We start from the raw sequence: 12,881 nt of genomic DNA, 5'->3' as shown, positions 1-12,881 counted from the left end.
TCAAAGAAATTTCCCAGTGAAGCCTAAATGCTAATTACAATTATGTTACTATTTCAGACACATTTTACATGTGCTTCTGAACTGCTTTACCAGCCATATTAAAATAAACCTCAGTGCTTAATAGTCCACAGTATTTTGGGGGCCAAAAATGGAATTACTCAGCTTGATGAACATCTTCTTCCCTGTATTTGGATAACCACTTATTTACAAAAATCAAGTCCATCCAAACAATGAAAAGCTGCGGTTATTCTATCAGGTTCTCAAGTCAGACAGTAGACATGGGTCCAGTCTTGGCCCTGTGAATGGTAATGTGCCACCTTCTCCAGGTAATTCTAAAGAGTTTTAGAAATGCTTTGAGCAAAGGCAACATCATAGTATATATGTTTATGAGGTGACTCTTTTGAAGGAAGCACACATTATCTGGATAAAGTCTGGTGTACCTGTTTAAAGTGAGGTTATGTTATTTTATATTGTATGTGGAGTGTTTCTTTTCTTTTTGAAATTAACAGCTACACAGTTTCTTTCAAAATAATCAATCATTCATTTTGATATATTTCAAAACTAAACTTTATTGTGAGCCTAAAACTATGAGGGTTGAAAATATAATCTTTTTTTCTTCTTCTTTTTTTTAGACTACAACCAAATCACAATTAAACCCAGCATTCGAAGATGCCTGGAGCAGCAGTGATGAAGAAGGATAAACGTCAATCCTCAGTACCTTGTATCTCTATGGGGGAAACTTTTCAAGGGGGACTGTTACTTATTTTTAACTGTCCAGTCTATTTCTAACAGCTAAATTAGCCCTGAATTTGAGTGATTTATTCTTGTGTTTTAAAGAGGTCATATTTGCATGAAATCCTAAAACAGACTTTTGTATAGGTTTTTAATCCAGGGTTTTGAACTGGTTCCAATGCCTGCTGAAAATTTGCATTTCCCCTCCCAGATATACCGAATCAATCTACATTTTAACAAGATCCCCAGGTGATTCTTACGTATAATAAATTTTGGTTCATTCTGAACTGCCCAGCATTGGGCCCTAACCGCAGTATTAGCATTGCCTAGGAGGAGCTTGTTAGAAATGCATATTCTCAGCTAGTTCAAACTGGAATAAACTGTTTCGAAGCCTTGGTTTAATCAAAACTTGTCTCCTTCATCTCATTTGCTGTGGCCTGGGGCAGCCCCTGTTGCTACAGTACAAGGAGACAAGTCATTGTACCCATGCAGGACCTCGAGCAGATTGTGTGAACCATAAGATGTACTCTCGGGATAGCAAGTGGAGGTTATTAACATGGACTGGAGTCTTTTAACTTGGGAAAAATCTCACATTTACTTTATTATAATGTGTCAGAGGGTAGCTTGTACTTACGCTTGAACTCTTCCCTTTCTATGAAATTATGAAGATATGACCAAATCCTAATTCATCCAAACATAAGATGTCCTGGCATGGGATCAGGACATGTGATAAAATCTATATTTTATTGTCTTTTCTTCTTGTATCGTAACTCACAAGGGAGAGTATCATGAAGCTAATCTTATATTCCCTTCTTCATTCTTACCAGGTGAGAACTAGTGAAAAAGGGTTTTGTGAAGTTAAACTCTAAATATACAGTTAATTTTTTTAATTTATTTTATTTTTGTCATTGAGAATATACACAGCAGAACCAATTCAGCAATTTCTACATGTATAATAGTGACACTGATTACATTCTTCAAGTTGTACAGCCATTCTCACCCTCCTTTTTTGAGTTGTTCCTCCCACATTAACATCAACTCATTGCCCTCTAAGTTTCCTATCTGATCTTCTGAGTTGCTGTTATCAATTTGATCCCATATAGTTAGACCTTAAAAGAGGACAGCGCTCAAGGTAGACATTCTACTAATTAAGCTAAGCTATTCCTTGGTTTTTAGAAGACTTCAGAGAATATTTTTGGTTTAAGGTTTAAAGATTATCCTAAGGCAGTAGTTTCAGGGGTTCATCCAGCCTCCATGGCTCCAGAAATCAACTGGGATGTTCTATGAAACCATGACCCCAAACCTCCAAACCAAGGAACCAAATTCCCTGAAGTGTTTGGTTGTACGTAACCCACCTCAGCAGCTGCTCTTTTTTTTTTTTTTTTTTGTCATTGTAAATGTATCGCACAACTTTTGCTAATTCAACTTTTTACAGGTATTCAACTTATTGACAGCAGTTGCATTAATTGGCTGTGACAGTTAAGTTTTGAAGTGTAGAAACAGTAGTCCTCATGTCAGATCTTTCTGCCCAATTGTTTTCCATGCATTTATTTTTATAGTTGATTTCTTTAAGCCCAGGTCATTCCATTGTTAGTTGCCATTAAGTTGATTCCAACTCATGGCGACCCCATATATGCAAAGTAGAACTGCTCAATAGGGTTTTTAAGGCTGCAGCCTTTCAGAAGCAGATTGCCAGGCCTGTTTACCAAGGTGCCACTGGGTAGGTTCGAACCACAAACCTTTCAGCTAATAGTCAAGTGCTTAACCGTTCTCACCATCTAGGGACTCCAACATTTAAATTCATGTTTGATTAAATAACTGGGTACGTTAGTCTGAGTTGACACATAAACTAGCCATCACACCTTCCCACCCTAAACCATTGTTTTTCAAACACTTGCATTAACTTATCACAGAAATACAGAGATCTGTAGAAGCTTCCACTTTAGACTTTTTATTGTCCCAGTCAGTTTATACTTGTCCAGCCTTATGCAGGTGTACATGCATGAACCTGTTACACCTGTAAAAATGGTGTGGTGGGCGTGGCATCTGACCTAATTTCACAACAGGGAAGGAGAATCAACACGAACAACCCAAGGCTGAGTCCTATGAGGCAGAGGTCAGACAGACATACTTCCTCCCTCCAAACTTTTTACCAATTCTGACACTAACCAACCTTCCGCAGCACTCTAATTCTCTGCTGGGTTCACTAATTCTTTGCAATGGCCACATAGAACTCAGACCATACTCACAGTTATGGGGTTTATTAGGGAAGTAATTGGTTACAGTTCAGGTTCAGGAGTGTTAAGGATATGGTTCTTCAATCAGGATAGCCTTTTCTCAGCCATGCCCAGAGGCAGGCCTGTCTCTGGCCCTCAGCCTCTCAGCCTGGCATCTGCCCTTCTCCAGCAAGTGTTACAAAGCTCTTTGAGCTCTGTCGATAAGTACCTAGAGGCACCCCACTCCACCAGTAAGCCTAAGCCCAAAGGCACTAAGTTCTAGCTCCGTGGGTCCACAAACCTAGCTCCACCAAGTGCCTGGAGGCACCCTACTCCACCAGGAAGCCTGCCTGAAGGCGCTCAGCGTTCTCGCTTCATGGGCCAGGAAGCTCAATGTGCTGTTGCCTGCCGGTCTCCTGCCTCTGCTGTCGCCGTTTCTCTGTTGCTGCTTCTCACCATCTTCAGTGTTACAGCTCTCTCTCTCCGTCTCCTGGCTTCAGGAGCTTCTCAGTACAGGGTTCCCGAGTCCAAAGGACACACTCTACTTCTAGCTGTAATTTCTTGGTGGTGGTGAGAGCCTCTCTTCTTGCCTCTGAAGGGGACGAATCATCTTAAGGCTAGCGGGTTGGCAAAACTGACCAGTCCCCTTGTTGGGGTTCCATATACCATATTTGCATGGTCCCATCCCAAAATGGGTGCCAGGCACCTTATTTAATTTATTAGCAAGCTATCCATTCCCCTTGGTGGGCCACAGTTACCTCATCAGCATAGTCCTCACTCATTCTTTTGTTGGGAATTACAAAAACTATGGCTAGAAGGGCCATATTAAGTAAGTCATTGCATTCCATCACCTATAACTTCTCTCCATTTCTTTTACATTTTATGTATTTTCCTTTCATAGTATGTGTCTTTTAGTCATGTAAGTTGCTGGTATCCTGCTATATTTCAAACAAACATTTATGCCAGTAGTATACCTTCACTTCAATTTGATCCCAGTTTTAAGTAAAATTATTTATGGTACACCAGTAAAATGACTAGTTTTAAAAAAGGCATTTCCGTAAATTATATAATTTTTATAGACAAATGCATTGATAACTTTTTTAATGTAATTTTTTCATATTCCAATACTAATTATCAATCCTTCACTGAAAAACTCTTGAGCAGCAATACTGTAGAAACTCAGAATTGCTATAACCATGCAAGAAATGGAACTGGCAAAAATCCTGGCATACTTGGGATTTTGTCTTTCAGAAAGTATACTAGGGAAGGATGATTACAGAAAGGAAAATATTCACTTTGTTTTATATTTTGATGGAGATTCTAGACATCTGAAGCTAAAATCTGGTTCTCAGGACAGAGTTGGTTCTTCTGTTTTAACTCTGGAAAACTATTAAACTCAGTTGACATATTGAACAAAGTTCAATCATGGCTTTTCTTTGCAAAGAATATGTGAAACCCCGTGCCACCCAGAATCACTGCACTAAACCTTCTTTGTGCCTGGAATTTATTACAAGCTTATCTGTTAATACAAGCTTATCTATCTTATTAGCTATGCCAGCAACATTCTCAAATACAGGTGGCTTAGTTCTTTTGCTGCCATCTCGTTTCTTGGGTTTTTTTCTTTTTGTCCCCCCCCCCCTTTTTTAATTGGACAATATGAGAAATATAGAAGAGTAAAAGGAATAATAAAACAAACACCTGTGTCGTGGCCTCTCTTGGTTCTCCATGTGTAAGAATCTGCAAATGCCCTCTTGACTAACCACTCCTCTTTGGTCATCACAAGGACACTGGTAAAACTTTCTTTTAATGGGCTGATGGAGCCCTGGTAGCTCAGTGGTTAAGAGCTCAGCTGCTAACCAAAATGTCGGCAGTTTGAATCCACAGCTGTTCCTTGGAAACCCTTATGGGGCAGTTCTTCTCTCTCCTATAGGGTGGCTATGAGTTGGAATCAGTGGTAACAGGTTTGGTTTTTTTGGTTTTAATGGGCTGGTTCAGCTCTCCTAGTTTGTGCTTTCCCAAAGCTTGGAAAGAAATGGGTATTACAATTATAACCTAGTTATTTTGTCACTAAAAACACAAGTAAGTTAATGTTTAAGATGGAGTTCCTCAAGCTCCTCATTTTCTTATACCTCGGAAATCTGCTCTTGGTTATTGCATTGGGTATGCAGAGTTTCTAGGCAGGTTGTCGCAGATCTGGCTGGTGGCCTTGTTTCCTGGCATTGGTGGTCAGCTTTTGAAGGTAACAGATGATTGGCTCAAGTGATTCACACAAACCTTTTTTGTTCATCTCTTGCTTCGCTTGCAAGGATTAGAAGCAGCACTACAGGGTAGAGAGCCATGTGGCTGTCAAGACCTTTGACAAACACCAGCTGGAATAAGAGAGCCGCTGCTTCCCAGGTGGCTTAGTCTTTTTAACTCTCCAGCTTCTCTTTACCCTTTATAATGGCATCATCAACTGTTGTATGAATGTGTGTGTTTTCTATATAAATATACTGTTCACAGTTGTCCTAAAACAAGGAAATGACATTCCTAATAAGAACTTAGAATTGAATATATCAACTGATTTTATTGTACTGTTCTAATGTTTATATATACGTATATTCAAAAATTTGCCATAGTTTCAGTAAGTACTGTGGAAAATGCTATTAAAAATAAGTTCATGATAATTACTGTGGACATTAAAGATTGGTAAGATTATTAAAAAATAATCACAAAGAAAGAGTACACTAGAAATCAGAATATCTGAGTCTTATAACTAAGTAGATACACGAATTTGAATAATTTTTTACCATGTTTTTCTCATTATTTAAAAAAAATGGAAGAAAGGAATAAAAAACTGGAATAGAAAGTTGTTAAAACTGTTCCTGCTGTAAAATCATGCATTGTGATATTTAGAAAGCACTTTAAATGATATTCCGTGTGAGAAATGCATTAATAGAGGTTTATATTCAAAATTAATTGAAGTTCATTGAAGCTAAGTGTGGAGTGCCTTTGTAAAACTTTAAAGAACTGTCTTATACTGAATGAACATTCAAATTCTAATGGAATGAACTTGCTATTTTGCCTGAATTAGAACTTTCAAAGTATTTTGTTTTTTGATATTTTGAATAATATATTTTCAGTGAAAGTTTACACAGAAAATAGGTTCCCATTCAACAGTTTCTATATAAATTGTTCAGTGACACTCGTTATATTCTTTATATTCTGTCAGCATTCTCATGATTTCCATTCTGGTTTTTTATAAAGTTTCCATACAAATTATTATGGAACTACCAGTTATTAATTGTTTGATTTAGCAAGTTACTTTACCTCCCTAAGCTAGTTTCATGATATGTAGAAGGGGAATAAAATGCACCTTACAGAGTTGTAAGGATAATGAAATAAAGTTCTAAAGTTCTGATATCTACAAATTGCTAAGCTAATGGGTCTCTTACTACTTAACAATCTCATTATTAGGCTCTGGGTTCTTGTCAAAGTTCACTCAAATTTTACTCCTTCAGGACATGGTCTGCTTATTTAATCTTTCTCTCCCCTCTAGATGTATACTCCATGAGTGCAGGAATTTTGTCTATTGTTTTATTCCCAGCACCTAGAACTGTTGTTATTTTTAGGTACCATGGAGTCGGCTCCAGCTTGTAGTGATCCCATGCATAACAGAACGAAACATTGCCTGGTCCCGCACCATCCTCAGTCATTATTATGTTTGTGTACCTACAACACTGCTTAGCAAAAGGTAGATGGATGCTCAAAGAGATATTTATTGAATTAATTAGTGAAGAACACCATTACCAAGCACTTAACTGTGAAGCAACTCCTCTCACAATTTACAAATGGAAAGGTGCTTGATTTGGTTATTTTTTTACTTAACTATGTATGGAATTGTTGAATGTTATTAGATATTAGTTGATAGCCTGAGTATTACATTAATTTTGTAGTCTTCTCACAAAATGACGGAGGGTTCTTTTCTCAAGGTTACTGTTGACCTGTATACCCAACATAGATCGTCCCTGAATCTCTTTAGTCCCACACCACATACATTGTACATTCAATTCAAGTAAGAAAGCATTGACATGTCTTTTGTGGTTCGGTCCATGCCAGCACATCCATCTCACTGTATTAATGACATGTTCTCTTTTTTTTAACCAACTGATTCCCACTGAATTATGAAATAAACATACATCCTGTGGCTTGTGCAAACTGCCACCATGAATTTAAGTTTTGTACAACAATGTTATCACAGACTAGCCAGAGCACCTCCTACAGTCATAGTCACCCTCTTCTCTCAACATGCCAAAATAATTTCTTGATATGCTCAGCATGGGCACAATGTTAAAAAATTATTCAGATACTTCAAAACTGTCAGATATAAATGACTACAGTTAATTAGGTGGTATTTATATCTTTTATATTTGAACTGTCATTGGCTGCCAAAAAATATATATAAATTATTTAACCTTTTCATGCAAGTTTTTACTTTAAATCCCTTTACCCTAGTTTCAACATACTAAGCAATATTAAAACCAAACCCACTGCCATCAATGTGATACCAACTCATAACTACCCTATAGGACAGAATAGACTTGCTCCATAGGGTTTCCAAGGCTGTAAATCATTATGGAAGCAGGCTGCCACATCTTCCTCCTGAAGAGCAGCTGGTAGATTCAAACCACCGACCTTTGGGTTAGCAGCCGAGCACTTAACCACTACTGCACCCGGGCTGCTTCTGAGCAATTGTATACCTTGTTAAATTTATATCTGCAAATGTTATTTTTTGTTCAGAACACAATTTCTGCTGCAGTCAACATTTTGCAAACCCATCATTGGTAAAAAAAAAAAAAAAAAAATGTTTTCATGCAAAGAAAATTTTTTTCACTTAATATAGTTCACAGCATTATCACTTACTGTGTGTGCATTTTTTTTTTTAATCTGCTGAAATTCTCTGCAGTTCATTAAGTTTTTTATTAAGGCTGTCATTACATGTCTTTGCTATTCTGGTTATATTTCTTCTTAAGTCATGTACATTCAATACAATGTGCAGTATTAGTCATGTAGAAGTAGTCTCTACTTCCGCAATGACATATGCTCTTCTACTTCTTTTGAAACACATGGGTATGTCAGCCTTTCCCAGGTTTTGGTGGGAGAAAAACACTAGTATGTTGTGATAACTGGCAACTCCTGTCAGCGTTTGGGATGACATGAGGTAGAGTTGATAAACTGGAGAACCCCTGCCCAATGGCAGCAGCTTTTATGAATTAGGATTAGCTTTACCTGCAAACTCTAAATAACATAACTTAAACAAGATATAAATGCATTTCTTTCAATAAAAGTCCAGTCCCGCAGTCCCGTGCAGGTATGATGGTTCCAAGTTCATCAGCAGCCTAGGCTCTATCTAGCTCATTGCTCTTGCACCCTCTACATCAGCTTCCCCTTTGTGATACAAGATGACTGCTCTAGCAATGTCTGCATTCCACCGAACAAGAAAAAGGAAGGCAATGGCATGCAAAAAGGAAGACAGTGCCAACAAAGGTTGGCAGTTTGGAATCTGACTTGTGGCCATAAGCGTAGGAGAAAAGCTAAGAGAAAGGCCAAGATAATAGGTCTTGACTCTGTTAAGCCACTGAACCAACATCACACTAGGAACTCCTAGCTCTCTTCATTTAAGCCTCCAGAGTCAGTTTTCTGTTACTTGCAGCAGAATGCATTCCTGACACAAGTTCCAAATGCCAATTGCAAAGTGAGGTAAACTTCACAACAGTGAAACAAAATCTGGTGGTTAACTAAAAATCTAATATAACAAGCCAGTATTCCCTAATACTATATTCATACAGTGAACTTGAGTTCTCATTTCAAGCTTTTAAAATTGATTACAAATAATTATTACATCTTTCATCTTGAAATTGTCTAAATTCAATTACCCAATTAAAAATGGAGGCATACCTGTCAAATTGTTTAAATACTACTAGGACTTTAAATACTAAATGTTCATAGGTTATCTATCCTAATAATTACAAAATTGACATGCTGGTATTATAAGTTTGATTCCCTTAGCATTTCTCTTTTTTAATTCCTGTGTTTGGAGGGACCTTTGCCCACTAAGGAAAGAGTTTTACAAGTTCAAATTAATTCACTGAGTCATTCACAAAAAGTGGAGCACCAACTATATGCCAGTGAACAAAACCAACCAAATACTCGATTAAGCTCAGGCATTATTTTTGAGAGTTATTAGCATGACTTTAAAGTTGTGAGTGCAGAAAGAGAAATGGAATGACGGTAGTGCAGTTTTTTAAGAGAGTATATGGCCTTATATTGTAGTGGAGGAAAAAGACAAATGAGATCCAAATGTAAAATAAGATGTATTATTGATAAGTGCAAAGAAAAAAAGGCAGAGAAAGGGAATGGGAAGTAGGAGGATGGGACAGTATTAAAATTTTAGATAGGCCAAGGAAAGCCTTGCTGGAAAAGGTGAATTTTGAGTAAGGCTGTAAAGAAAGATGAAGCTCACTGTGCAGATATCTAAGGGAAAAGCATTCCAGACAAAGGGGATATCAAGTGCAAAGGCCCTGAGGTGGGAACACACCTGGAGTGTTAAAGGATCAGCAAGAAGGCCAAATGGAGCTAATTAGGGAAATAATGGTAGAAGAGAATGTGAGATTAAGAAGGGAATTGTAGGTCCCTGTGGTTTTTGGGTTTTAGGGACTGTCTTTTACTCAGAGAAATGAGAAGTCATTGGAAGGTTTTGAGCAGAGGAGAGACATGCTCTGACTTAGGTTTTTATATGCTCCCTCTGGTATCAGTGTGGGGATTGGCTGAGAGGGAGCAACAAGACAGCAGCAAAGAAACCAGTTAAATGGATATTGAAATAATCCACACAAGGGATGATGGTGGCACCACCAGGGTAAGAGCAGTGGGGATGGTCAAAAGGGGTCTAATTTTGGATATAGTTTGAAGGTAGAGTCAGCAGAGAGAAACAGAGGTCAAAGATGACTCGAAGGCATGAGCAACCACAGGAATAGAGTTATCATTACATGAGATAAGGAAGACTTCAAGGGGAAGGAGGAAATATGAAAGGCTCTGTTTTGGACATTTAAGTTTGAGATATCTATTAGACATCCAAGTGGAGAGGCCCTGTAGGTTCCTAGATTTATAGGTCTGAAGTCAGGAAAGAGTTACAAGCTAGAGACACACATTTGGGAATCCTGAGTTTATAGGTGGCATTTAAAACCCTGAGATTATTTTAGATCGCTTGAGAAGTGTAGCTAGATAAGAGGACTGAAGACTAACCTGAGACACTCCAACATTTAGAGGTGATGAAATAAGGGTGAACCTGCAGAAGAACCTGAGAAAGAATGGTCAGAGAAGTAAGAGGCAAGCCAGGCAAGTGTAGTATGTATTCCAGAATTCAAGTGAAAACAGCATTTCAAGAGGACAGTAATCAGCTGTGTCAAATGCTGTTGATAGGTCAGCTAAGATGAGGACAAAGAAGTGGCCACTGGGAGGCAGAGCCAACATAGCACTGTAGATTGATGTACCATGCTGTCCCTCTGCAGCAAAGACTCAAAAAACTAAGTAAAATGACAGAAACGTCAATACTGAAACCCTAAGCATCAAATGAAGGGATAAAGAACTCCATCAAGCACCAAATTGAATAAGAAACTGACAGAGACAGAATCAGCCAGATACCAACCTAGGTAATGAACTCTCAAGGATAAAGGAAAACTAAAAGATTTACAACAGGTAACAGGTCAATCTGTTAATGAAAACAATTGCAGAACAATAAAAGAGGAATAAATGGTGTAAGTATGGAACTTTCAAATGGAGAGGAAGTCAAGGTGATTATTAATAAAAGACTGGTTTAAACTTAGGAAGAGAGGGGTCAATTTCAAGGTAACCACGAAGAAAGTTAACAAACCTACTAATCAAAGAAGAAAAACAAAGTCTCAATAAACACAAAATCTACCAAAACAAAACAAAAAAAACCAGAAACAAAAGGAATTCAGCACAGGAGTGCAAGAGGACCAAAGAAAACGTCAGCACCACAACAAAAAGCACTACAAGATGCCACCGATAAACTCACACCTAGAAATAATCACACTGAACATAAATGGCTTAACTGAACCCATAAAGAGACAGAGTGACAGAATGGTTAAAAAAAAATAGGACCCATCATTATGCTATCAACAAGAGGCTAACCTTAGAAGGAAAGACATAAATATATTAAAAACCAAAGGATGGAAAAAAATATATCAAGCAAACAGCTACCAAAAAGACCAGGAGTCGCAATACTAATCTCAGTTAAAAATAGACTTTAAAACAAAATACAACATAAAAGACAAAGAAGGACATATAGTGGTTAAAAGGACAAACCACCATGAAGACATAACCATAATAAATATCCATGTATGCAATGACAGGGTTCCAAAATACATAAAACAAACTCTTAACAGCACTGAAGAGAAACTGACAGTTCCACAATAATAGTAGGAGACTTTAACATGCCACTCTTGGTAAAGGACAGAACATCTAAAAAAGAATCTTAGCAAAGATAAAGAAGGTCTAAAGGCCACAATCAACCAACTTGACCTCGTAGAAGTGTATAAAAAAACTCCACCCAAGAGCAGCAAAGTACACATTCTTTTCCATCACACATGGGACATTCTCCAGAATAGACCACATCTTAGGCCACAAAACAACCCTCAACAAAATCCAAAACATTGAGATAATACAAAGCATCTTCTCTGATCACAACACCATCAAAGTAGAAATTAATAACAGGATGAGAAAGGGAAGAAAATCAAATACATGGAAACTGAATAACACCTTGCTTAAAAACCACTGGGTAATAGAAGAAATCAAAGATGGAATCCAAAAATTCCTATAATCAAACAAGAATGAAAACATATCATACCAAAACCTTTGGGATGCAGCAGAGGCAATGCTCGGAGGTCAATTTATAGCAATTGAGGCACACGCCAAAAAAGAGACAAATTCAAAACATTAGCTACATAAGCAAATAGAAGGAGAACAGCAAAAGAAGCCCACAGCCACCAGAAGAAAGGAAATAAAGATCAGAGCAGAAATAAATAGAGAATAGAAAAGCAGTAGAAAGAACCAACAAAACCAAAAGTTGGTTCTTTGAAAGGATCAACAAAATCGAAAAACCATTGGCCAAATTGACAAAAAAAAAAAACAGGAAAGGACACAAATAGCCTAAATAAGAAATGAAATAGGGGAACATTGCAACAGACCCCACTGAAATAAAAAAAGGATTATAACAGAGCACTATGTAAAACTATACTCCAACAAATTTGAAAGCCTAGAGAAAATGGACAAATTTCTAAAAACACACTACCTACCTAAACCAACACAAACTGAGGTAAAAAATCTGAAAAGATCCATAACTAGGGAAGAGATTGAAAAGATAAAAAACAAAACAGAACTCCCAACAAAAAAGAAAGCTCTGGCCCAGATGGCTTCACTGGAGAATTCTACCAAACATTCACATAAGAGCTCACACCAGTACTACTCAAGTTATTTCAGAACACAGAAAAGGAAAGATACTTCCAAATTCAGTCTATGAAGTCAGCATAAGCCTGATAACAAAACCAGGCAAAGACACCACAAAAAAAGAAAATTACAGACCAATATTTGTCATGAATGTAGATGCAAAAATTCTGAACAAAATTCTAGCCAATAGAATTCAGCATCATAAAAAAAAAAAAATACACCACCAGTAAGTGGGATTCATACCAGGTATATAAGAATGGTTCAATGTTAGAAAATCAGTCAATGTAATCCACCACATTGTGTCACCTCAATCAACACAGAAAAGGCATTTGATAAAGTCCAACACCCATTCCTGATAAAAACTCTCAATAAAATAGGAATAGAAGGGAAATTGCTCAACATAATAAAGGCCATCTATACAAAACCAAC

General features: G+C 37.4%; 1 protein-coding gene across 5 annotated transcripts in view; it reads left to right on the top strand.

The window, feature by feature from the left end:
• Nucleotides 1-12,142, top strand: part of ERCC8 (ERCC excision repair 8, CSA ubiquitin ligase complex subunit) — a 57,437-nt gene extending 45,295 nt beyond the window's left edge. For all 5 annotated transcript variants that reach the window (XM_023545486.2, XM_003408052.4, XM_064272325.1 and 2 more), the window contains one exon: nt 633-12,142. In XM_023545486.2, the coding sequence (XP_023401254.2) occupies nt 633-701 (69 nt within the window). In that variant the 3' untranslated portion in view covers nt 702-12,142. The remainder of the gene's footprint in view (nt 1-632) is intronic.
• The last annotated feature ends 739 nt before the right edge of the window (nt 12,143-12,881 follow it).

This window comes from Loxodonta africana, chromosome 2 (genome assembly GCF_030014295.1).
Source record: "Loxodonta africana isolate mLoxAfr1 chromosome 2, mLoxAfr1.hap2, whole genome shotgun sequence".
NCBI classification, from domain to species: domain Eukaryota; kingdom Metazoa; phylum Chordata; class Mammalia; order Proboscidea; family Elephantidae; genus Loxodonta; species Loxodonta africana.
This window is presented reverse-complemented; position numbering and strand designations above follow the sequence as displayed.